At 37.3% G+C, this 27,928-nt stretch overlaps 1 protein-coding gene across 3 annotated transcripts in view; it reads left to right on the top strand.

Annotated features, from left to right (window-relative positions):
* Positions 1–26,639, top strand: part of XRCC4 (X-ray repair cross complementing 4) — a 283,891-nt gene extending 257,252 nt beyond the window's left edge. For 2 of the 3 annotated variants that reach the window (XM_040239423.1, XM_040239424.1), the window contains one exon: positions 22,633–23,274. In XM_040239423.1, coding sequence (XP_040095357.1) covers positions 22,633–22,744 — 112 coding nt within the window. In that variant the 3' untranslated portion in view covers positions 22,745–23,274. Of the gene's footprint in view, positions 1–22,632 lie in introns of all 3 variants that reach the window. The other variant, XM_040239422.1, reaches the window with a different exon arrangement.
* The last annotated feature ends 1,289 nt before the right edge of the window (positions 26,640–27,928 follow it).

Below are 27,928 nucleotides of genomic sequence, written 5' to 3'. Positions count from 1 at the left end.
ACTAAAGAGATGTGACTACTGAAGTTATGTGTGATTTTGGACTGAACCCTTTTGTTAGGATCTTTTGGGGACTATTGGAACTTGAACGGAGGCTGAGGATTAGATGGCAGTAATATGTCAGTGTTAATTTTCCAACTTTGATGGTGTATTGTGATTAAGTAGGAGGATGTTTATAAGGCCATTTGTGCTCGTTAGTTCAGTTCAGTCTCTCAGTCGTGTCCGACTCTTTGTGACCCCATGAATCACAGCACGCCAGGCCTCCCTGTCTATCACCAACTTCCGGAGTTCACTCAGACTCACGTCCATCGAGTCAGCAATGCCATCCAGCCATCTCATCCTCTATTGTCCTCTTCTCCTCCCACCCCCAATCTCTCCCAGCATCAGAGTCTTTTCCAATGAGTCAACTCTTCACGTGAGGTGGCCAAAGTACTGGAGTTTCAGCTTTAGCATCATTCCCTCCAAAGAAATTCCAGGGCTGATCTCCTTCAGAATGGACTGGTTGGATCTCCTTGCAGTCCAAGGGACTCTCAAGAGTCTTCTCCAACACCACAGTTCAAAAGCATCAGTTCTTTGGCGCTCAGCTTTCTTCACAGTCCAACTCTCACATCCATACATGACCACAGGAAAAACCATAGCCTTGACTAGACGGACCTTTGTTGGCAAAGTAATGTCTCTGCTTTTGAATATGCTGTCTAGGTTGGTCGTAACTTTTCTTCCAAGGAGTAAGCATCTTTTAATTTCATAGACTCACTAAAGTAGTGAGATAGCAGGGACATCACATTGGCAATTTATTTTCAAATAAATTTTCAGTTTATTTTCAATTTGATATTTCAAATTTCTTTCAAAGAAAATAAATTCCTTTTTCTTTCAACCTAAAAAGTAAAATTCTTTTAATATATCTCGGTACAGATACATTTAACATCATTTTAGCAGAAACTTAAAGTTCGGATGGTATCAAGTTTTAGAGAGGAGTTGATTTTTTTATTTTTTATTTTTTACTATGCCTTGTGGCTTGCAGGATCTTAGTTCCTCAACCAGGAACTGAACCCAGGTCCTAGCAGTAAAAGTGCTGAATCATAACCTGTGGACTGCCAGGGAATTCCCTGATCAACAGGAACTTTTAAACACTGCTAATGGGAATGAAAATTAGGTCAAACATTTTGAAAAAGAGTCTGGATTGTTCTGTAAAAAGGTTAAAGCATTCACATACAGCATGACCTAGGAATTTAGATCCTGAGCATATTACCTATGAGAAATTCTAGTTGACTCATTGGAAATGACCTTGATGCTGGGAAAGATTGAAGGCAGGAGGAGAAGGGATGACAGAGGATGAGATGGTTGGATGGCATCACCAATGCAATGGACATGAGTTTGAGCAAGGTCTGGGAGTTGGTGATAAACAGGGAAGCCTGGAGTGCTGCAGTCCATGGGGTCACAAAGAATCGGACACAACTGAGTGACAACGATGACATATGTTATAAAACTCTCCTTTTAAGGCAAAGTAATGATTAACACACAATAATAGGATAAGGTTATTCCTGTGCAGGAAGGCAAGGGGAGAAGGTTGCGAAGAAGCATGTTGGATATACCCATATTGGTGATTTTATATTTTTAAATTAAGTGGTAGCAATGTATTGGTTTGATTTATTATGATGATTTTATCTTATATGTGTTTATATAGTATGTATCAAACATTGCATAAAACTTTTTTTTACATTATTGAAAACACCGGGTAATTTGAGGTAACAGATTTGAGTTTTCCCTTTTATGGAAAGGGGAAGACATAGCAAATCAATATACCAAGACATTTTTGACTATGTAGTCAAACAAAAAACAGAAAAAAAAAAAACCTGGGCTAGAGCATTAAAACAGTGCTCAGTATTTTGTCCCAAGGGCCCAGGTTATTTGAGAATACTTCCAACTGTGTCTACCTCCGCCTTCGAATACAGCAGGGATGGGTGGAAACAATACCCTAGACGCCTTTGATGGTGTGTGCCCTCCTGGTATATCCTTTCGTAACCAAAGTTTTCCATAGGAGTAGACTTTGGCATGCTGATTTTATTTGTTTTAAAAAGCCTCTTTGAAGAATAAAATTAAACTCTTAAAAGGCTTTGCTTTAACTAAAGAGGACCATCTCTAGTCATCAGACAGTGCCCTGACACATGCGAAACACAAGCAGTCGATTACGTAAATGGGTAGACAGCTCTCTGAAATGCAGACTAGTGACCCTGGGAGCTCAGAGAATCAATGCTGCAGAACATAGGTGATTCCTGACAGCTTTTCCGTGGGTTTTGTTTAACTGCAATGAATGCATATATATTGAATCAATGTTCGAACTACATGCAAAAGAAAACCTTTGTAGTAGTTTAATACTGAGCTCACATTCTGAGGTACTGTAAATGAATATTTACCCTAATAGTCATTAATTAGATATAGAAGAGTTGTGTGGTCACTAAACATTTTATTTTCTGTTGAAGTTAATTCCTTTGAAATGGAGAGGATATAATGTAAACTTTATTGGCACAATCTTTACTGGTAAAATGCGGCAATAGACATCTGTCCCAAAGACATTTGATTGAACACATGTAATCATCACTTACCTCGCCACAAGGATAATACAGCAAAGCAGCAGAAGAAGAGTTTATATTTTAACATCTAAAAGTACCCATTTTTGTATTTTCCACTACTTCAGGATGGATAGTACCATATGGCTTCCACAAAAGTGGACCTGTTACCAATAAACTAGGACTGATGTGTAATTACGTTTTCAGTGATTCATCTGTGAAACACCCTGGGTTATTTTACATGGAAGCATCTGGTTCACATGTGTACAGTGGTTATTCTGTGGTGATTGACATCTGTATTCTTCTAGTAAAGTCCCAGTTGCCCAGATGTGAGCCATTGCCTTCTTTCTTATACAGACAAAACCTGCATTTGAAAAATCCTTACCTCGACCCTGAATGTGAGCATTTCAATCTTCTGCACAAACATACAGACACACACAGACAAACACACACACACCCAACTTGCACTGTGACTGGAACATAATATAAATATTTCATGCATTGTATTTCAGTTGTTGAACAGATGTATGTAGGCACCTTTATCTCTTACTATGCTTGTTTATACCATGACATCTGTTTTAGATTGTAAGCTCAAAGAGGGCAGTGACCATGTCAATTTAATATTATGCAGACAATATCCAGTAAAGCATAATTCACCTTCAAATGTTTGTTAAGTATATGTCCATTAAGATGGTGATGTTAATGACTTTAGGGAAAATTAGAGTTTATAATCTGACTGTAAACACCTTTTTGCACTTTAAGAAATATTTGCTGTAAATGGCCCAGCTTTCAATTTCACACATTATAATTAGCCAGGTAACACATAAAGCTATCTTGTTTTAAGCAGAACTACTTTACTTTGTATTAGGATAATTTTATAATGATGTGTGATATGAGATTTTCAGAGAGACAAAGTTCAAGGCAAGTTTCATGAAGGTATAGGATTTTAGCTGAGGATTCAAGGATTAGTAGAGCGTAAGCATGTAATAATGAAGGAAAAAAACCTTTGGGGCAAAGAGAAAAAGGGAAAGAGGCACTGGTTAAAAGCATGGAGAAGGCCAGCAAGCCTGGGTCCGAGTCCTGCACTGGCCATTTATGAATAGTGAGAACTTGGGGGAGTTGCTCAAATATCTAAGGTTCGGTTCCTCGTCTGGAAAATAGAAACCATATAGGACATAGGGTTGTTGTGACAATTACATGAATAAGGATTTTAACACAGTACTTGGCATAAGGAGAACATTTAACAACTGTTAACTGTTGTTCTTGGAACATCTAAAATTTCTAGTTGGGATTCTTATTTGCACCGAATAAGGTCAAGATTCTCTTCTTATCAAGTCATCTTTTTACCTCTTAAATTATTCTCTTCAATTTCATGTGTGGCAGAGTGACATCAGAGCATAATTATGTATCCTTGAATTAAAATATCAATATTTCAGTGAATAAGAAACTTCTCAATGAGTAAATCACCTTTGTTTTGTTTTTGTCCTTTTATTTGTCCTGTGCACACAAGGCTCAGATGCCTTGTCCACTCTGACTCGTCCTGAATTCTGTGAAAAAAAGAACCTTTACCTTATCTCCAAGTTAATAATAACCATTTATTTCATGTTTAAGAAAAAAGGATTTGGTGCATACATCAGCTAGCAAACACAAAGCAATTAGATGGCTGGATGGCATCACGGACTCGATGGACATGAGTCTGAGTGAACTCCAGGAGATGGTGATGGACAGGGAGGCCTGGTGTGCTGCGATTCATGGGGTCGCAAAGAGTCAGACACGACTGAGCGACTGAACTGAATAGGTTAGATTTGTACTTGTGCTTAGTTGCTCAGTCATGTCTGACTCTTTGTGATCACCATGAACTACATGTGGCCCACCAGACTCCTCTGTCCCTGGGATTCTCCAGGCAAGCATGCTGGAGTAGGAGTGCCATGCCCTCCTCCAGCGGATCTTCTCCACCCAGGGATTGAACCCTCCTCTCTTACATCTCCTGCATTGGCAGATTGGTTCTTTACCACTAACACCACGTGGGATAATCTTTATTTTACTCTATTTTAATGAATTTTAAAAATTCTTTGTAATATGCATATATATTACTTTATAAAACCCTCAAATAGTTTTTTGTTGCTTGCATCCACTAGGATGTTATAGAATTTTAAAATTTCTGTATTTGAAGCTCAAGTTTTTATAAGAAGACTTAGGATAATTCATTATTTCTTTTTACCAAATGTTTATTTTAAGAAGTAACTATTTCACCCTAAGGAATATTTTTTTTAATTATGATTCAACACCCAAAATAAGGAGAGAAAATAATATAGAAAATTTATATTCATAGCTTTGTTTTAATGTTTATTTATTTAGGTATTTATTTATTTGACTGTACCAGGTCTTGGTCACAGCATGTGGGATTTTTAGTTGTAGTATGTGGGATCTTGTTCCCTGACCAGGGATCAGACCTGGGCCCCCTGCATTGGGAATATGAAGTCTTAGCCACTGGACCACCAGGGAAGTCCCTAGACTCATAACTTTGAATGAAACCTAAATGTTACTCTTTTCCCTTCTATCCTGAAAATGCAGTACTATAATTTTGGACCTAGAAGGGAAATTCAGATGTGGAAATAACCTTTTAACCTCATCCCACCTAAATGTTGGATATTGGATTGGATTTGTCTGGATATTGTCTACTGTTATTTTAATGAAACTCTCATGAATATAAACAAATGTTTCTCTTAAATATTCAGTGCTCTGATATAGCAGTCAATTCCATTTTCTTTATGGGAAACATTGCTTGAAGAAAGAAAGCAGTTATTACTGTTATGAATAAAGCTTATTTTTAATCTTAACAGTCAACTATCTCTTCAGGAGTTACGGGAAATCACCATGTAGTAAACATCAAATAGATTTTATGTGTAACATGTTAATTTTTATGTGTACAACTGCAAGTACAAGTAAGCCTTATATAAACACAGATGTGTTCCTGTCATCTAGATTTTGAACTTAAAATGTTTTTTAACCTTATAAATCAGTACTTTGTACATACTTGATCACAGCATGTTATATTTAATGATTGAAATACATTTTTGCTCAGCTGGACTGTGATATTTTCAAATTCTGAGATTATGTTTTATTTGTTCATCTCATAGGCTAGTATAGTGCCTTACACTGATAACATATTAATCGAAGTAAAGAATGTATGAAAAACAGGTTATTGTAATTATGTTGACCGCTGCTGCTGCTGCTGCTGCTAAGTCGCTTCAGTCCTGCCCAACTCTTAGCAACCCCATGGACTGCAGCCTGCCAGGCTCCTCCGTCCATGGGATTTTCCAGGCAAGAGTACTGGAGTGGGGTGCCATTGCCTTCTCCATGTTGACCGCTAGTTCTCCTTAATATTTTCTAATAGTTTGTTTATATTGTAGGCTAAGTAGTCTTGTGATCTGAGAAAAATCTATTATTTATAACATTTCTAAAAAATGTCCTTAGTTTGTTCAAACACACTTTGTTAAGAACAATTCTTTCCTAAATCATTAATCTCCTGTGTGTGGTTAAACTACACAAAGACAACCATGGTTCCTGCCTTCTGTAAATTTAAGATTCTTACAAATGGAATTTTTAGTGCTCCTTCTAGTTACTTCCAAATTTCTTAGTTACATTAATAGAAAAGTGTTCAGTGATAGATTAGGAAATGCCAAACATCTTTCTTCTTTTGCAGTTTGATAAAGGGGCCTATTTTTACAGAAAGCAAAAACAAAAAAAAACAAAAAAAAGAAAAAAAAAGAATGACAGCAATTTAAAAGAAGATTTTGAAAGTTTCTCTGTTTCTCCATCCATAGAGGCCCACTAACATTTTGAGAGAACTTTGGGGGTTATATATATATTTTAAGGGACATTATGATCAGGCTGTAGAATCTTGCTGACTATTTTTCTTGCATGTCTATAGCCTGTTCAATTTTCATGGTTGTCTTTTGGGGCCACATGTGAATTTATGGATGACAGCTTTTCCTAATTCCAAACAAGTGTTAGAATTTCTTGGTATAACATTTTAATTTTTGTTTATGGTTTCTGATTTTTGAAATCTGACCCCTCTTCATTGGTCTTGATGGTGAGATTGTGGGTGATAATTCCCTGTTGCTAACAGGAGTCACATTTCTTCTCAGAATAAAGGATGCATGGAGCTGAAGATGTTATTTCACTTCTGACTTTTACTTGTAGTAGGAATGAAGGTGTAATTGCTTCTTATTTTTCCTTAAGCAAATAGCAGAAATTTAGATTAATCAACAGTCCTAAAGCTTAAGTAATAATAATAACAAGAACAACAGTTTAATGAAACTTAAGTTAATAGAAAATCCAACTAACTAGAGTCTTTTGAGTGTGTGTTTACTTAGAAGTTGACCAACATTTGCTAGTGAGGGTTTTAGCCATGAGGATTGAAAACCATTCATTTAACCATAGATCTCCCTTCCCAACCATTCCAGTGAAGTGGAGTATAACTAAACTTAGTGGTATTTGTGTGAACTTGTAAGCATATAAATTTGTAAACATCCAAAACTACTTGAGAAAAAAATAATTTAAGTTACTTCATAATGGAAAGTGAGCTAACTAGTGGTCAGCAAAAGCTGTAAGAAATTAAAATTTCCTTCCTTAAGTATAAGTTTTATGTGATTGCATTTCTAAAAATCTAGAGTTGCCCTTCTGATCTGGAATGGTTTTTATTCTGTGCAAATTGTGTATGAAACTAGCTAAAGCTTTTTTCACGCTCAACTCTAAGAGAAAAAAGGCAAACATCCTCAACAAGACATTTCTTAGTCTATTTCAACACACACAGTTTGTTCTTTTAGGAACTGTGCCAAATTTTGAAAGAAACAGTGATTCTAAATCATAGTCCTTGTTCTCCAGTTGCTTACAACATAAGTGACCGAAGATGTGCGGAATTAAAGTCTGTGGTTGATATTCCTTCCTTTGAAAAGTGGTTTCTGTGTCTCTTCCCTTTAAATCTAGATGGGCTTTTGATGTGTTTGTAAACAGTAGAATGCAGAAGTGATGCTTTTGCTTTATCAGAAGATAAAAACCAGAGACATCACTTTGCTGACAAAAGTCCACATAGGTCAAAGCTATGGTTTTTCTAGTAATCATGTATGGATGTGAGAGCTGGACCATAAAGAAGGTTGAGCACCAAAGAATGTGCTTTCAAACTGTGGTGCTGGAGAAGACTCTTGAGAATCCCCTGGACAGCAAGGAGATCAAACTACTCAATCCTAAAGTAAACCAACCCTGAATACTCATTGGAAGGACTGATGCAGAAGCTGAAACTCCGGTACTTTGGCCACCTAATGCAAAGAGCCAACTCACTGGAAAAGATCCTGATGCTGGGAAAGATTGAGGGTAGGAGGGAAAGGGGGCAACAGAGGATTAGATGGTTGGATGGTGTCATCGACTCAATGGACATGAGTTAAGCCAACTCCGAGAAATAGTGAAGAACAGGAAGCCTGGCGTGCTGCAGCCCGTGAGGTCTCAAAGAGTTGGACACCACTGAGCAACTGACCAAGAAGTCAGCAGAGGCACCTCATGCTTACAGCCCTAAGTTTTCATGGAAGAAGTCTGACTCTCCTAGGCTGCCAGGCTACAAGGAGCCAGGCCACTGAAGAGTCTCCAGGAACCAGTCCTAGTCCCAGCCAGCACCAGATATGGGTGAATGAGCTTTAAGAGGACTCCAACTCCCAGCCATCATGTCAGCCCCAGTTTTCCAGTACCCCCCAGTTAAGGCCCAGACACCGTGGCACAACAACATACTATCCTCACTGTGCCCTGTCCATATTTCTGATTCACAGAAAGTATGAGCATAATAAAATTGTCATTGTTTTGTGCCACTACGTTTAGGGTGGTTTGTTACACTGCAGTGGTTACAGGAACAAAGACCTACTTGATTTAAGATGTGCTGCAGTAGAACAGGAGATAATTAATTCCTCTGCCTAGGAAGGCTTCCCAGAAGCAGGGACATCTGAACTTGGCTTTTAGTGAAGGATAGGAGCCTACTAAGTAAAGAAGGTAGGAGAAAGAGTTCTCAAACTGAGAGAACAGTTTGGAAAATATGGCAATGAAGACTGAATGACGCATTTGGTGGATGACAAGAAGTGTGTTGTGGAAGTGCACTGGCTAGTTAGAGCCAAAAAGGCAGACATGAAGCTAGACATTTTGTAATTTTTTTTTGCTATGCCAAGGGAGTTTCAACTAAAGCGTTGCTGGAGTACAAAGTAATAATCAGACTTGTGTTGTAGAAAGACAATTCATTCATAGCAGTTGGAAGATCTGAAGGAGAAAGCAATAAAAGGCAAGGAGAAAAGTCAGTAATTAGATAGTTCAGATTGCAGATGATCAAAGCCAAGATACATACATACATAGTTTTCTTATAAGAGCAAAATAAGATCAGTTAGGTAACAATGGTTATTTAAATTGCTAATCAGTTATTTACTGAAAGTGTCTGTTCAGGCCTTAATAATTAAATGCTACAGCCAGTCACACATTTTGGCAAATCAAACCAATGCTTTTACAAAACATTGATCTCATTACATTTGTTAATGATACTTCTGAATGCCATGTAAAAGCTTCCTCCACTATGAATTTTGGATAATTATGATTATTTTTACATTTTTACAGACTCTGATTGCAGTGGGACATTTAAAGAAATAAGACCAAATTGTACCAGTTAAAACACTACTGGAACCATATGTTGCATTTATGCTACTTCCTCAAAATAAACATTAGTTCACTAAAAAAAATTCTTGAAAAAAATTGGTGATTTATGTAATCATAAAGATATCACAGTGAGAAAGTGTATAGTACTTAGTAAAGATATATAAACATAACACACAACTGTAGTCAACAGCTTTCTGTGTGGATTGAATTGCAGTTTAGTTGTGACTTTTGAGCTTTTCTTGAAATTGTGACACTATGCATGTAATAAACTTTTTAAGGGCAAAAAGTTTAGACAGGTCATTCTGCAGTCATTCTGAGCACATGGACTGAACCCTCTATGGCTTGTTCTGCCTTATCTCACAGTGACTTGTCACCAGTTGTGAGGGATAGTGATTTGTTTTAAAAACAGTCTATACAATAGTTTTACTTTACACTTTGGTTGTATTTTGAAAGTCAACTGTGAAGTTTAATCTTTTTAATTCAAAATCAGAATCCTCAGAATTTTGTAGATTGCTTCCATCTGGCTTCTCGCAGTTTCTGGCACATTTCCTTAAGACAGACAGAACATCCCCCAGAATTTGAGCAGAGATCCTCTACATTTGCCAGTAATACCACAGTATGTGTATACTTTGTGAAGAAATGTTTTTTGTTTGTTCTTTTTTCTGTATCACTTATATGATACTCATTTTATCTAAAAGTTATGTGAGGTGGATGATTGTCCAGGATAGTTTGTCTTCTTTAAAACTTCTGGCTGCCACATGATCCTTGGTCACCCATTCCATGAAAAGCCCAGAAAATATTTAGGAACGATTTGGGGCAGACTGCTACTCAGTAGATCAGAAGAGAAGGAGATAGGTAGGTCACAGCACAGGATGCCACTCAGGACAGGTTTGCTGCTTGGTGAGCCAAGGAATTAATTAGAGTGGGTAATTTTGAGAATACTAAGAATCAAGTCCACTAGCAAGTACTAAAATAATGGGAAAATCTAATTAAAATAGAAACCAAATTTTCTTACTGTAAAACAAAAGACCACAAAACTTCAAGAGAGAAAGAGAAGGCAAGGCAAGGGAGGAGAAGGAGAAACCTCACAAAGCAGAGTATTTATTTGCCAGGAAACTGCATTCATTCTTATTTATTTATAGGTTAAAAAAAAAAAAAAGGCTACCAGTGTAAAAATTCAAGTATCTCCCTGAAGAAAAAAAGCAAGTGCTTTTTAAGTGTTAGAAAAGAGGTTTACTCGTGATTAGGGTAATTAAGGATCAAAACTACATTCTGAAGAGGACAGAATGAGTCCATACAGCAGTACATAACCAGTTTTTTTTAAGTCCCATTGTTTATTGGTCCAAAATAATTATGAGCAATTGTTAGGTTCGATTTGAGTCTGGTGTACAAGGTCGCTGAAAGTGCTGCGTTTGGACAGATTATAATAATTTGCAGGCCCAGTGCAAAATGAAAACGCAGAGCCCCTTTGTTCAGAATTACTAAGAATTTCAAGATAGTGACAACAGAACATGAAAGCAGAGATGAAGCCCCTCTAAGCTTGTGGCCTTGTGTGACTGACAGCAACGTCATATACCCACGAAGGTGGCATTGTCTGTGGTTCTTTAACAGCCTTACTCATTAGAGCTGTCAGTGAAACAGCTGTTATCCCCTAGACAAGGGCTGTTGTTAGTGTAGATTCAGGGGAGCTCAGCACTCAGGGTTACCTCTGCCTTGGAGTATTTGTTTGTTCCCTTTGTATCCCAAACATCTCACACAGTCTCTGACCCATGGTAAGCACGCAGTATATAGTGGATAGGGTAGATGATGGATGATGTGACTGCCAGCCTCTCTCAATGATTCTGATTCTGGTTCAGTTCATCTCTAGATAAGAAGCCCCAGTGTGGATTCTTTTTCGTTTCAGTTCATATTGCCCAGACCTTGCAGATGCCTCCTCCCGTCAGCTTGGAGGTTTCTTTTAGCTCTGGGCCTTGGGAGTCCTGCACTTACTCAGGTCTGTTTCTCTTTTAAGTGATCCTGAAACGTTTAAACTCATAGATTAGAATAATATTTGAGCCATAACCAAGTTAAGGCTAGACTAATGCTTCCTCCTCCATACCCCCAGTAAAAAGATGTCTACCTCTTAACTCCTGGAAACCGACACTGTGTTAGAGCACGACAGAAGGAAATTTAAGGTTGCAGATAGATTAAAGTCGCTAACTAGCTGACCCTAAAAGTGGCTAAATTATCCTGGATTAACCAGATAGGTCGAGTGTATCAGAAAGGCTGTTAAAGAAGAGAGAGGCAGGAGAGTCAGAGGAAGAAATGAGACCAAGGAAGCAGGGTCAGAGTGAGATGCTAAGAGAAGGTGCCCACCTGCCATTGCTGGCTTTGAGAATGGAGAAAGGGAGTAGCCTCTGGAAAACTCTCCGCTGGGGCTTCCAGAGAGGAACACAGCTCTGCCAGCACCTTCATTTTAGCCCAGTGAGACGTGGGTCAGATTGCTGACCTCCAGAACTGTAAGATAATGAATTTGTGTTGTTTTAAGCCACTGTGTTATGGTGATTAGTTACAGCAGCTGCAGGAAACCAACAGCTGGTTCCACATGGTGGCAAAACGATCACTCCTGGTCCCTGGTTCGTTAGGAGTCACTAACCTCCATGGCAGGGCATTGTTTTCTGCCCATGTGTTTTCCACTTCTCTTGGTAGCCTGAAGTAGAGTTCTCTGTGTGTGTGTGTGTTTTCTGTGTTTTTAATTTCCTTCATTGGACCACTATAATACATTTTTGGGTTCAGGCTAGTAGATGTTACATTCTAGAGAAAGAAATCAATGCAGGCTGTTCCATGAACACTAGTTTCTTGGGATATTAGTAGTTGAGAGAGAGTGAAAAAAGAGGTTTCAGCTGCCAAATTCATTTGTAAAACTGAGGATAACCAAGCTACGTTTCTTTTTCGTAAAACATTAAAAATATAATCTGTGTATAGTTTTTTTAAATCGTGATAGTTTAAGAGAATATCCAGCAAAAATTATCCATCCTTCAGCTCAAGCTCCTCTCTCCAGAGTCAGCCATTGCTAGTTTCTTGTGAATCCTTCCCGAGATATTCTGATATTATATATAAATATATGTATAAATGCACATACACAACAGATATAAATGTGTGTGTGTACACGCACACTCTGATTTTCTACACACACTTTCCTGTACCTTGCTTTCGTTTTACTTAATAATTAAACAAGTATATGGAAGAACTTCAATAGCTTTAGATGTATAATATGCACATGAAACACAGGACTTAATGGAGAAAAATAAATATTTTCCAAACATTTTGGACCACAGATTTCATTTTTTAGAGTGAAATCTTTTTCATTTAGAGTACTTTTTCAGACACACTGAACACCACCAAGATGCCTTCCTCTGAAATAGAAATAAGAATGAATGACTCCCATACACAGATGTAACAAGAAGGGTATGGATTTTGGAGTAAGGGAAACCTAGACTACTGTCCTCATTCCACTGTTGACTTGCCTGCCTGCTCACATGCATGTTTACTGGCTGTGTGGCTTTGGGCAGGTTGCTTAACTTACTGAGCCTTCTTAATAATACTGTTTACCTCATCCGGTCATTTGTTTGTTAATTAAAACATGAACTCATTGGAACATGGATGAGCCTGGGTGTTTAAAGCAGAGTCATTCTATTTGAGAAGCTTCTAGTCTAGCGAGGGAAGCTTCACTTATAGCACACCAAGTGGCAAAAAACAGTGGCCTATCTTAAAACTAAAGTTGTGGAAAATCATTTTCTATTAATATGACAATTTTCTACTTTTATAGGCACAGATCACTAGAAGCAAATGTCACCTATACCACTTCAAAACTTGTAAGGAATACAGGAAGTTTAACATAGGATTTTTCAAGTATTAATTTTTTTAAGTATGTATGGACTTCGATATTGCTCATCTAATGAATTATCAGAGTAATGTTATTTATCTAAATTAAGTAAGAAGGATGAAATCCTTCAATTTATCATGAAATTCTTGCATAAATTCTGGCATGGTTGTGGATTATGGACGTATTTATCTTAATGTCTTGTGGCTTTAGATGTTGAGTTGGATAGAACTAGATAATCTTATTTTCAGACTCATAATATGAATATTTTACAGAGAAATTGTATAATTATTCTTTCCCAATATCTATAAGGTATACAAGTGCATTTTAGCATTGGTTGTTTACTCTTCATAATTCTCTTTTCTGTGTTTTATTCAAAGTTACTCATTTCAAAGCATATTTCTATTTTCTTATTGTTCTTGATAAACAGCAAAGGAATATTCATTAGAAAAAAATGTTTAGGAATTTAATTGAAAATAGCTAATGCAATTTCTTTTATTTGCCATTTTGGTTGCCAGAAAAAAAAAGCTTCAGCCTCTTTTCATTTTCTCAGACCGTTGAAATGCTGTCTTGGTCTGTTGAATTCCAGACAATGTTCAACACTTCTTTTACTGAATTCTGATGACTTCAGTCTGTTAACTTATTTGAGAGACACTTTTGATTTTTATAAGGTCAGCTAGAAATGTGTAGCTATTTTCCCATTTATTTGAGGTTAAAATATTTTTTAAAATACTAATATTTAACTTGAAAATACAGTGGTAACTTTGGTGATGTCAAATCTTTAAGCCCATTATTTATAACTTTTGCATTTAAAAGATGTTTCTCTGAGTTTGTTCCATAATGGCAACTCTGTTAAGGCTGGTATGATAGCTGCCTAGTTATTTAATAGTAGCAAGTACCTAATACTTGGACTTGCCTATTTTTTGTCATCATTTTGATGATGGTTTGATTTGTTACATTCTGAAAAACAACCCATTAAGTACTTGACTTTTATTATTGCCAGGTAATGTATGTCCCAGCCAGTGCTCAGTTCTGTTTGTCTCCATTGCATTGCCCTTACCTCATCTCTCATCTTCATCCCTGCTGCACATCTGACCTTTACCCCAGTCCCAGAGGAGAGTCAGAGATGAGATGAGTGGGTGTCAGGCAAGTTGGTAGTAAAGGAAAGCTCTCTCTCTCTCTGTTTATACATAGATAGATAGATAGATAGATAGATATAGATATAACTTTCATCATAATGTGAGAGAAAGAGCTACTTCAGATGCTCTACACTGGTGGCCAGGCAGGCATTGACCATTGGCCATTTTGCTAGATTTCTGCTGTGATGGCTGCAGTCTGAGAGCTTAAGACTATCTTTCCTCCCCAAAGAAAACATTGTCTGTTCTTCTTGTCTATAATGAATCACAAGCATAGCAACATCCTTCCAGGTTATTCTTCTCAACTCCAGATAATTCTTAGTGGGTGAAGTAATTCACCTAACGTGCGGTTACGGATTCTGCAGTCAAAGTCGTATAGAAAGCCAGCATTCTGGGTGGGAAACGGGAGTAGCACTGGCCGTGGGCACACAGAGCACACTAGGTTCTCGGCTTCTGCAACAACTCTCTTGCCTAATTCTCCCCGTAACTTTGGAATCATTCTATTTCAACCTGTTATTCATCTCTCTCTCTTGCCATCTGCCTCTGCAGTTTCCACATTTCCTGAGGTTCTGTAAGGCTTTCCACATTGACTCTGTGCTAACGAACGCATGTGCCAGTGCAGGAGACAGGGATCTGATCCCTGGGTTGGGAGATCCTCTGGAAGAAGGAACTGGCAACCCACTCCTGTACTCTTGCCTGGGAAATCCCAGGGACAGAGGAGCCTGACACGCTACAGTCCACGGGGTCTCAAAGAGCTGGACATGACTGAGTGCGCACACGTGCACAGGGTTCTATACCAAACTTTTTGTCTCAGGTAGACTCTCTCTGGGAGTCTCTTCAGCTCATTTGTCTTTAGCGGCCAGTGATATGACAGTGACTGCTATCTCTGTACATGGAGTCCAGTAATCTCCCCTGAGCTCTACATTTATAAGCTTATATGTTAGAAGCATTTACTTACTCAGCATCTGTCTCTATTTGGGTATCGTGTGGTCACTTCAGGCTGACTCATTATAACTGAAATGAATCCTTTATGCATAGTACTCAACTTGCCCCTTCTGTGTCACCGTCTTCACAACAGCCACAATCACAAGACTCCGAAATCTGAGAGCATTGTGATGAGAGAACAAATAAGATCCCAACTATTACGTGTATACACAGATACATACATACCCATGTTCAAAGAGTAACATTATATAGTTTTGCATGTTTTTGACTTTAAGTAGATAGAACCATATTGTGTATTATTTTGTGCCTTGCTTTTTTGCTCAACATCTCATGTATGAGATTCATGCATGTGTGTATGCCATTGTGTGAAAAATCTATAATTTACTTGCTCATTTTTTCTGTAGAGAGACATTTGGGTAGTTTTCAGTTTTTCACTATTATAAACAATGCACATTTGTTTACTATCTCCTGACACACATATGCAAATATTTGCCAGAGTATGTAACTAGAAGCAGAATTCCTGGTTATAAGTACATAAATCTTCATATACCTGGACAGTTATTGCCAAATTGTTATCTAAAGTGGTTTCAAATATTTACACTCCAGCCAGTAGTAATTCATCTTGTCATTTCATGTTCTCTGTGATCTTTGCTATTGTTGGACATTTTTGTTTTTGCTAATCTTGTGTAAAATACTTTATCCTGTTTTTTATTTGCTTGGTTGAAACTTCCTTGGTTTCTAATGAAGTTGAGATAATTGTCATATGCTTATTTGGCCCCACTGTTCCCTCTTCTTGGAAGTTTCTGTAGTCTTTGGCATATGCTTTTAAATTATGTTGGGTTTTTTTAAATTGTTTGTACCTTTGGATAATAATACTTTGTTAGTAGCATATGTTGCAGTATTTCCTCTCAATTTGTGATTTCTTCCATCTCTTTAAGATGTTTGTACTTATTTCTTATGCCTCTAATGTAGTTGAATTTATCTATCTTTATCTTCATGGTTTCACTTTCTGCCTTAAGACAAAGAACATCTCTATCCTAAGATCCTGAACATATTTTGCTTTATTTCCTTCTAAATGCTTTAAAGTTTTGTCTTTTCTCATTTAATTGTTTAATTCACCTGGAACTGAATTGTATGTGTATCATGTATAGTTTGTTCTTCTTGTTTAGTAAGTCATGTCTGACTCTTTTGCAACACCATGACTATAGGCCACTAAGCTCTTCTGTCCATGGGATTTCTCAGGCAAGAATACTGAAGTAGGTTGCCATTTCCTTCTCCAGTTAGCCCACATACAAATTGACTTTTGGTTTTTGAGTTTAGAACCATTGTTCATATCATAGTCAAAGGAGAATAATTTTTCAAGTGTCATAATGCCATCAATCAGTATACATCTTCCTGAACCTCTGAGTCTGCTCAAATTGGCTCATTGACATTTTTTCAGAAATATTGTTTTCAGAGTATGTTATAAAATGCAAGTAGTTTACTCTAAACAATACTGATGGTTCTCATTTGATAAGAAAAGACTGATATTACAGCCATGCTGATATCGATGTTAAACTTGACTGAGAAAATTTCTTTACAAAATGAGCCAATAACTAGAAATATCATTTAAAAAGTTGTTGGTAATCCAACTCCGAGAAATTTAAAAGAGAAAGTCAATTATTCATTCTAACATTTTAGGGAAGCTTTCCCAGGATGAATAATTCTTGTGCCAGTCTAACTTTTGATCTACACTATTAATTAGATGGTGGTAATGCAGTTTGATTCAAGCTCTAGTGTGTGTGTGTTTGTGTGTGTTTTAATGCAGTGTGAAATCAAGTTATAAAACATAGAACTCTCTGCAACTATATTATTGAGGCTATGCTGCTGCTGCAGTTAAGTCACTTCAGTCGTGTCCGACTCTGTGCAACCCCATAGATGGCAGCCCACCAGGCTCCACCGTCCCTGGGATTCTCCAGGCAAGAACACTGGAGTGGGTTGCCATTTCCTTCTCCAATGCATCAAAGTGAAAAGTGAAAGTGAAGTCACTCAGTCGTGTCCGACTCTTAGTGACCCCATGGACTGCAGCCTACCAGGCTCCTCCATCCATGGCATTTTCCAGGCAAGAGTACTGGAGTAGGTTGACATTGCCTTCTCCATATTGAGGCTATAGCCATTTTTTAATAAGGCTGTCATGTCCTGGAGAAGCTTCATTTATTCACTTTATTTGAAAAGTCCTTATACTTTAGCCTTTGTGCAATGATGATTTCTCATTCTGTCATTAACCTTTCCTTTTTAATTCATAGTTTTCATTTATTCCACAGGTATTTATTGAGAGCTTGTATTTTGCAAAGTAGTCTATTTGAGCATAACTATCTCAGAATTTAGGGACTCAAGGAACTCCAGGATCTTTTATATTAACCCTAACTTCTACAATTTAAATTAAGACACTGACATCTAGAAGTGTGCCATCACTTGCCAAAACCTTAATGTGATAAAGCATAAATAAAGATCTCCCAACCTGGATTCGGAATTCTTCCTGTTGAACCATGTCATCCATAAAAACTAAAAATGTACTTGAATCCTAAGTCTTAATATAATGTTTATAACACTCCTAAAGGAATTTTGTGAACAAAATGTATTACAATCCTTGCCTTAAAGCTACTTATAAAATGTTGGGGATGAAAAAACATATTTGAAAATAAATGGAGAAAGTAAAAAGTTTAACTGAAAGCTTCCTGAGGAGAAGATTATGTGTCAGTTCAGTTCAGTTCAGTTCAGTCGCTCAGTTGTGTCCAACTCTTTGCGACCCCATGAATCGCAGCATGCCAGGCCTCCCTGTGCATCACCAACTCCCGGAGTTCACTCAGACTCACGTCCATCGAGTCAGTGATGCCGTCCAGCCATCTCATCCCCTATCGTCCCCTTCTTCTCCTGCCCCCAATCCCTCCCAGCATCAGAGTCTTTTCCAACGAGTCAACTCTTCACATGAGGTGGCCAAAGTACTGGAGTTTCAGCTTTAGCATCATTCCTTCCAAAGAAATCCCATGGCTGATCTCCTTCAGAATGGACTGGTTGGATCTCCTTGCAGTCCAAGGGACTCTCAAGAGTCTTCTCCAACACTACGGTTCAAAAGCATCAATTCTTCAGCACTCAGCTTTCTTCACAGTCCAGTTCTCACATCCATACATGACCACAGGAAAAACCATAGCCTTGACTAGACAGACCTTAGTCAGCAAAGTAATGTCTCTGCTTTTGAATATGCTATCTAGGTTGCTCATAACTTTTCTTGCAAGGAGTAAGCATCTCCAACAAATTTGATATATTTCCCTAACACAGTGAGCTGATCATAGTACATATTTAAGTATTGATTCAATGAAAAACTATGTATTGAAATATTGGATGCAGATATTAGGTACTTTAAATCATCAGAGAAAATAAAAACTAACCTCAATTTGGAAAGTAAAAACAAAAAAAAAAGGTCTTCATGGAAGATTTAGAACTTAAAGTGGGCCATAACTAATGGTTGCAATTTAATTAGAAATAGAGGAACTCCCATTTTAAAAATACTTGTTTAGCTCACTTTCTATTAGGACTTTAGATACAGGTTCTCTGAGTTATTTGCTTTCAGATTTCACCTCTTAGCATAAGTGCTAGGAATAAGCATGTTCATGAAAAAATAACACGATAAATATGCTAAGATATGGGTATAAGGATTTTAATTGTTGTATTACTTATAAGAGCATTAAGAAATAGAACCAACCCAAACAGTCATCAGTGGATTAATTGTTAGTACAAACAATTTAAAATTAATGGTGAGTATAGTGGAGGTGATGGAATTCCAACTGAGCTATTCAAATCTTAAAAGATGATGCTGTTGATGTGCTGCACTTAATATGCCAGCAAATATGGAAAACTCAGCAGTGGCCACACAACTGGAAAAGGTCAGTTTTCATTCCAGTCCCAAGGAAAGGCAATGCCAAAGAATGCTCAAACTACCACACAACTGCACTCATCTCACACGCTAGCAAAGTAAAGCTCAAAATTCTCCAAGTGAGGCTGCAACAGTATGTGAACCAAGAACTTCCAGATGTTCAAGCTGGTTTTAGAAAAGGCAGAGGAACCAGAGATCAAATTGCCAACATCCATTTGGTCATCAAAAAAGCAAGAGAGTTCCAGAAAAACATCTACTTCTGCTTCATTGACTACACCAAAGCCTTTGACTGTGTGGATCACAACAAACTGTAGAACATTGTTAAAGAGATGGGAATACCAGACCACCTCACCTGCCTCCTGAGAAACCTGTATGCAAGTCAAGAAGTAATAGTTAGAACCAGGCATGAAACAATGGACTGGTTCCAAATTGGGAAAGGAGTATGTCAAGGCTGTATATTGTCACCGTGCTTATTTAACTTATATGCAGAGTACATCATGCAAAATGCCTGGCTGAATGAAGCACAAGCTGGAATCAGGATTGCCGGGAGAAATATCAATAACCTCAGATATGCAGATGATACCACCCTTATGGAAGAAAGTGAAGAAGAACTAAAGAGCCTCTTGATGAATGTGAAAAAGAGAGTGAAAAAGTTGACTTAAAACTCAGCATTCAGAAAACTAAGATCATGGCATCCTGTCCCATCACTTCATGGCAAATAGATGGGGAAACAATGGAAACAGTGAGAGACTTTATTTTCTTGGGTTCTAAAATCACTGCAGATGATGATTGCAGGCATGAAATTAAATGGTGCTTGCTCCTTGGAAGAAAAGATGTGACAAGCGCAGACAGCATATTAAAAAGCAGAGACATTACTTTGCCAACAAAGGTCCATATAGTCAAAGCTATGGTTTTTCCAGTATTCATGTATAGATGTGAGAGTTAGACCATGAAGAAGTCTGAATGCCAAACAATTGATGTTTTTGAGCTGTGATGTTGGAGAAGACTCTTGAGAGTCCCTTGGACTGAAAGGAGATCCAACAAGTCAATCCTAAAGGAAATCAGTCCTAAATATTCATTGGAAGGACTGATGCTGAAGCTCCAATCTTTTGGCTATCTGTTGAGAAAGCTAACTAACTCATTAGAAAAGACCATGATGCTGGGAAAGATTGAAGGCAGGAGGAGAAGTGGATGACAGAGGACAAGATGGCTGGATGACATCACTGACTCGATGGACATGAGTTTGAGCAAGCTCCAGGAGATGGTGAAGGACAGGGAAATATGATGTGCTGCAGTCCATGAAGTTGCAAGGAGGCAGACATGACCAAGCAACTCAACAGCAACAACAGCAACAATAGATCTATATTTTTCAACATGCAGAAATACTGATAATATATTTTAGAGTAAAAACATTAAGCTGCAAAATTATATATATGATCTCATATTTGTAAAGAAAAACATGAAAACACAAATAATGCAAAGCAGGATGGTGGACATTTTAATTTTCTTTTTCATGCTTTTCAGAATTTTTATGAAGTCTTTCAATAAACATGTGTTACTTATAAAAATATTTAAACTTTTTATCTGGATGTGGGATAATTCTAAATTTATTCTCTTCACTTACCACAAATATGAAATCTGTAGAACAGTGATCTCCATTCATGGAACAGCTTTCACTAAGCACCTACTATGTACTAGACACTAAGAACAAAAGAGTCAAAATCTATTTCCTGGGCTCCTCGTGGCTAGAAAGAGATGGAAATCTGAAATGGAGAAACAGGGATCAATTCCCTTCAAACTTGTCGCTTCAGAGTGGTCCCTTTGTCCTATACTGCTTTTTTTTTTTTTAAACTAAATTGATGGCTGTCTATGTTGTGCTTGTACAGTGTCTAGACTATGAATAAAATTACAGAGGTTTTTCCATGTATGACTTTTTAATTGAAATAATTCAACTCTCTCTTTTGCTAGAAGAAAAAGTAATTCTAAGACATTTAGGGCTAGACAAAAATGTGTAATGTGTTTTGAGTTGACATTGAGAACTTACACATGTAATAATTATGCTTTTGTTCTATAATTATGCTACTGTATAACTTTCTCCTTCTATAGAATATATTTTCAGAAATTTAATTACATGTTACAGTAATTATGTCAGTATTTGTTGTTAATTTTAATACTGATTCTCCCAGAGGGTAGTACTTGTCATCTTGAGAATGCACTAATGCCTAGCACTTCAACATTCCTGTGAGGGTTATGTTGTCTGAACTTGGCTTGCTCAGGATAAGACAGAGCTGTCCTAGGTCTAATGGCAGCCAGCCATGATTAATTGTATGCAGTCATGAGGCCAAGGAGGACCCTGTAGAGGATTCAGCTTTAGCAATCTGTACAACTAAGTATGAGTACAGGCTTTTGGAAATACTCATCTGAACATATTCAACATTTGGGGATTTTTAGTTGATTATTCTTTTAAATTAAAGAAGCTATTAGCAGGAGCACTGTTATAGTTTATTTTGTATCAAGGGCTAAAAATAATAGTTTCCAAATGTTTTGTAGGAATTTATAACCATTTTCATTGATAATATCTCATTTAATCTTTAGACCACCTCTGAGGCTGGTAGTATTATCTCAGTTTTACAGGTGAGAGAACAGAGGTCCAGTTAGATTAAATGACTTGCCTGAAGTCACCTAGCTAATAAGAAATAGACCTGGATTCCAACCTAAGAGTCCTGACTTCAAATCCTGTTCTTTTTTAGCTATACCAAACTTTGTGGTTGGAAATATGGGTATTTCTTTGCATATTACTGGGTTGATTCTGACAAGGTTCATACAAGGGCATAAATATACATTCCTAAGCTCTTCTTTTGATTAAGCTGTTACCTTCCAGTTCACCACTTTTAAGACTAATTATGAGTTAGTGATCATGCCTTTTACCCTAGGACTCAGAGAATATTTACATAAATATAGAGGTTAGTCCGTTGATATAGTAACTGCAGTACTGAAACTGAAGAAAGGAAGATATGTAGATTCAGTAAATGAATGTGGACCAACAGCATTTCATCAACAGCTGCTAATACAACAAGGCATTATATACACATGTACAACTGAATGACCCCTAAAAGAAATTTATGTGATCAGAACTTCTTGCTGTTGAGCTTCAAATGCATGTTCATAGTTAGAATTTAAAGGAGGTGAAGGAAAATGTAAATTGTTTTGAAATTATTAAAGAAATGGATTGAGAAACCTTCTGTATCTTGATATAAAAATACAGTATAGAGGATATCTTATTTCTTGACCTTAATTATGAATATTGTAGTAAGGCCTTTGAATTTTCATTAGCTCAGAAAAGAGGCAGATTAATTCCAAAGCAGTTAAAGAAATTAAATTCCTTTCATTTCTCTTTATGTTAATGCAACAGTTTGGAAGCAGGGTTTAACTTTTATTTCACTTATGTGTCTCTTAAAATTTTCTTTTATTCTATATGTAGGTTTTCAAAATAAAATTATTTTGATTTTTATCTTTTTACTCTAGGCTTGATCCTCCACTACCTGAGATGCCGAAAAAGGATCATGGCTCAGCTGAAAACATGTCCTTAGAAACTCTAAGAAACAGTAGTCCAGGAGACCTCTTTGATGAGATTTAATTGTCTCAAAAAGTACTTTGATATTCACAAGACTATGTTTTCTATCCCATTCTTTAAACTGCAAAAACAAAATTTCAATTCAGCAGCGGCCCTTAGTGCACCTTATGATTTAATTACATACACAGTGAGCTGAAACCATCGTGCAAAATGGATTACACATGTATATGAACATATGATTTGATGACAGTGGTACATTATTCTAATATGTTCATTCAGCATGCCTATAATTACATAAAATCTCAGACCTTTTTATTGCAAAGGTCACATGTACCTTATTCATTTCACACATATTATATGTAGTAGCTGTCTGTCCTGTCTAGGAAGATTTTGAAAATAGGACAAATAGAATGTCTACAAATTCTTTTTCAAATAATCATATTCTAAACACTGATGTTTGAGTATTTTAGTTTGTGGAATGATGTGCAAAATCTAGTTTTAGTTTTTGCACAATCTGAAAATCTGGTGATAAAACTTTTGATTAAAGATTTTGTATTCTCAATAAAATGTTATCTTGCTTAACTTTTCCTTTACTATAGTATCAGGTCTTTATAGCGTGCATATTAATGTAAATGTAACATTGTTTTGTATCAAAGCATGTTTTCCAGAGATCTCAAGATCTCAGAACGATTTGTACGGTTGGTCCCTCTGCTTAGAATGTTGATCTTTGTACATTTGGTTATTTTCACCTTTCAGATCTAGAATCAGATGTCTCCTACTCCAAGGTGCTTGCTCTGAAATATACTTTCAAAAAGATGTGCATATTCCCAGTCACTCTATCCCATTGGAATGTTTTTTTCACTCTCTGTATCACTCGGCTTCCCTGGTGGCTCAGAGGGTAAAGAATCCGCCTGCAATGCGGGAGACTTGGGTTTGATCCCTGGGTTGGGAAGATTCCCTGGAGAAGGGAATGGCTACCCACCCCAGCATTCTGGCCTGGAGAATTCCATGGACTGTAGTCCATGGGGTCGCAAAGAGTTGGACACGACTGAGCGACTTTGATTTTCTTTTCATGTATAACTGTCTGGAATTACTATTTTTTTTCTTGCCTCTTATCTCTCTCTTCTCCTTCCTTCTATTTGTCTGTCTTTCTCTCACTAACCTACCACTGGCCCTATCCCTCAGTCCCCAGTCTGTCTGCCTATAGAAGGTAAGCCCCATCATAGCAGAGGCATGACCATCTGCTTTCTCTCTCCACCTGCCAGTACCTAGGACAGGGCTGGATTCCTAGAGGCTTAATAAGTGTTTACTGAAGAAATAAAAGCATGTCCATCACAGTGTAGGCACTCAGATGATCTAATTGCCTTAAGTTACTAGATCACTGTGGACACCAACTCATTAAAAGACTGAAATCTAGCTGGATGATTTGATACAAAGAAAAAAATTTTCAGAAAACATAACTATCTTCTCTGATTAATTAAAAATATACATATATATACACACAAGCTTGACTACAGAAAGATAATGAGAAAGAAATTATAGATTATTGTTTATATCAGAAATGGGATTTTCTTGAGACTTCCATGCTGACCCAATGGCTTAGTCTCTGTGCTCCCAATGCAGGGGCTGAGGTCCAATCCCCGGGCAGGAAACTAGATCTCACATGTCACGACTAAGGGTTAGTATGCCACAACTAAAGATCCTGCATGCCACAACTAAGACCCAGCACAGCCAAATATATCAACCAATAAATAGAAATTTTTTTTTTAAAGAAATAAGACTTTATTGTCCATGGAACAACAAAATATTTTAAATAGAAAATTTCCTGCATTTTCATTTCTATACTAGTTCCCATTTAAGAGGGAGATTTTTACTTAAGTGTACATATAAATGTGTGAAATATAAAATTCTACTTGGTCACATAAAAAATTCAATAATGAATTTGTGTAATCCAGGATTTACCTTGGATCTTTCCAAGGGGATTTGGTACATAAAGTACCAGAATCTCAAAATAATACTATCACATCTGAATAGACTACAAATGACTGACCCAAATTAGTATATATCAGTATATGTGTATATATCAGTATATATGTATATATGTATGTACATATGTGTATGTTTTATATATACGTATATGTATATTTTTTAAGAGAAAACAGAATTTTGGCTGTTAACTAGCAGTGAGAAGGGAAAATGTTTCCTAAGTTATGGTTACAATACAATCTATAGTTCATGGTATAGTAAACTCTCAAACAACATGGGGTTGACCTATGCAGGTCCACTTATAAGGGGATTTTTTTCAATAGTATATAAGATAGTACTACACAATCTGCATTTGGTTGAGTCTTCAGATGCAGAATTGCAGATTTGGAGGATCTGAAGATACTGAGGAACGACAGATACGAAGGGCTGACTATAAATTATACTCAGATTCTTGACTGTCTAGAGGGTTAGCACCCCTCTCCCCACATTGTTCAAGGTTCAATTGTATTTTACTTTTTCAGGGTTGTGGATCTTTTTAACCATTGCTGTGTGTCAGATTGATTCAGCTGGTTAGAATAGAGCATAATAAGCCCATAATCATGGTTTCCTCTTTTCTATTTATTGCTGTTTTATAGTTCTTGTTCTCTGTAAACAGACATCTATAGGTTTGGTTAATAGGTCCAGATTCTGTAATTCCATGCTATGATTTTTTTTCCCACATATTTCCTTGTCTATACTCTAAAATAGATTTTTGTAGAAGAGACTGCAATGGAAGGCAAAAGAATTGAGTTACAATGCAGCCTGGCTTTTTTGATCTTGGTGCCCTCACTTCTAAAAACAAGGTGATTACATTTCTGAAGGGTGTTTTTTGGCTTAAGGTTTATAATTATTGGCCCTGGCATCAGATGGTATGGGTCAGACCTCATTAGGGAAGTTCATGGGAGAAAAAAATCCCATTTCAGGAAGAGATGTCTTTATTGTGTGGTTTTTAAAAGGTCAGGAAACTACTTAAAACTTGTTCTTAGTGACACATAATTCAGATTTATAAAATTCTAGGTTCCCATGTTTTAGAGCCAAGCAGCTCTTTATTGGGTAAGTTTGATTCAACAATGTTTATAAAGGATTAGTTATGCACAAATTTCAGAACTGGGCCATGTGTGGAATTGAAGGATAAATCCATCATTTACCAGGTATTTGTTAAGCATTCGTGTTGACCTCCACTCTGGGCACTAGATGAGACAATGAATAATACTAGTGCTCTGTTGCTGTGATTTTATATCCTAGCAAGTGAAATTTGGGGTCTGGTCGCAAAAAGTGGAGTGTATGATATTGGGGCTTGGAACTACTACATAATGAACCATAATATCAAGGAGTATTAGAATAAGTGACTTAAAAAGAAAAATTAAAAAGTTAAAGTTTTAGATGAGAATCCATAGAAGATAAAAGATACAATTGGGAGATTAAGAGAAATTGGTAGGAGTTGGGGAGCGTGAGCTAAGGATGTAGCTATCTTCCAGATCAGAGGAGAGTATAGAAGGTGCTGGGGCATCAACTATGAGGTTAATTTCCAAGTTTACAATTGTGAATCCTCAGAATGAAGAAGACAGGTTAGAAGATATTCCAGGGGGACTGTTGGCCCAGGGTGTTTAGGAGCGAGAATCTCAGTTATATAATAAAGGTATGGCGAGCATTGAGCCCCACAGGTGTAACTGGCACTTCCTTGGAGAGGTATGGGCTGCCAGAAAACTTCAGGTCATGGAGACCTTGCTGGGCATCTGAGGATGGGAAAGGAAGGCAGGTCTGGAGGCCTCTCAGCAGATACTTTAAAGGAGCAGCCAACCTGTATCCTTTTGTGTCTCTCCCATTCTCTTACTATTATTTATACAGAATCCATTTTAAATAAAGTGAGATTAAATAGCTGACATCCAAGTCCATGAAAGGCCTCATGAATTTATCTATAAATCAGGAAATTAAAAAAAAAATAGGTTGTTAACACATTTTGTAAGGGAGTATATAGTAACAAAAGAACTATTCATGTATCCTTGTGTAGCTGTTGTCTGAATTAAAACTTTCCCCTGCTAATCTGACAGTTTCTAGGTAACTGCTTCTCAGGAGGGCAGATTTCATTTGCAAGTGAAGTCGCTCAGTCGTGTCTGACCCTCAGCGATCCCATGGACTGCAACCTTCCAGGCTCCTCCATCCATGGGATTTTCCAGGCAAGAGTACTGGAGTGGGGTGCCATTGCCTTCTCCGTCAGTGCGCAAACATGAAATGATTGTCTCCATTTTAGTAACTGGAAAAGGATACCTTGGAAAATAATGACAGCCTGCATTTTGTGCTTAACTGACCATCCAACCATCTCTTGTCCTGTCTCCCAGTCCTCTTTTTTACCTACTCAACCTAAAATGCTCTCCAGCCTCCCTTCTAATTTTCTCCATTTCAAATATCCACGCGTCATCTCATTTACCAACTATTATCCTCACCTTCTAATGTTCCTGTCCTCTGTGTTTGTGTGTATGTGTGTTTAGTCACTCAGTCGTGTCCGACTCTTTGTTATCCCATGGACTGTAGCCCGCCAGGCTCCTCTTCTCCGTGGGGATTCTCCAGGCAAGAATATTGAAGTGTGTTGCCATGACCTCCTCCAGTGGATCTTCCCAACCCAGGGATCAAACTGGGGTCTCCTGCATTGCAGACGGATTCTTTACCAGCTGAGCAACCAAGGAAGCCCTTCCCTTCCTCTACTTGAATAAAATTCAATATAAATTTTATTGTTCATATGTTGTTTTTTCTTCTCTCTTTTGGAGGTCCTTCATCCTAAACTATCATCTCACAATCTCACTGAGAACTATATGTTCTGAGTGAGGGTCTCTTTGTCCCTTAAGGCTTTGAGATCTATAGAAAAACAGAGAGAGGGAGATTGGAGCCTATTTCCATCTTGATAGTATCAGTAGATATTCCTGTTAAGGGCAGGAGCAATTTTGGTGGCTACTGTTACAGTAAATGAAATGTAGGTTAGTCCTGAACTGCTTACTTTTTTAAAATTTATTTTTTATTAAAGTATAGTTGATTTACAATGTTGTATTAGTTTCTGTTGTATAGTAAAGTGATTCAGTTATACATATACACATATAACATGTATGATGGTGGGGGTGGTTTAGTCACTAAGTCGTGTCCAACTCTTGCGACCCCATGGAATGTAGCCTAGCAGGCTCCTCTGTCCATGGATTCTTCAGGCCAAGAATACTGGAGTGGGGTGCCATT

This window comes from Oryx dammah, unplaced genomic scaffold, assembly GCF_014754425.2.
Source record: "Oryx dammah isolate SB20612 unplaced genomic scaffold, SCBI_Odam_1.1 HiC_scaffold_5, whole genome shotgun sequence".
NCBI lineage: Eukaryota > Metazoa > Chordata > Mammalia > Artiodactyla > Bovidae > Oryx > Oryx dammah.
The sequence above is the reverse complement of the archived record's forward strand: the minus strand, read 5'-3'. Positions and strand labels throughout refer to the sequence as shown.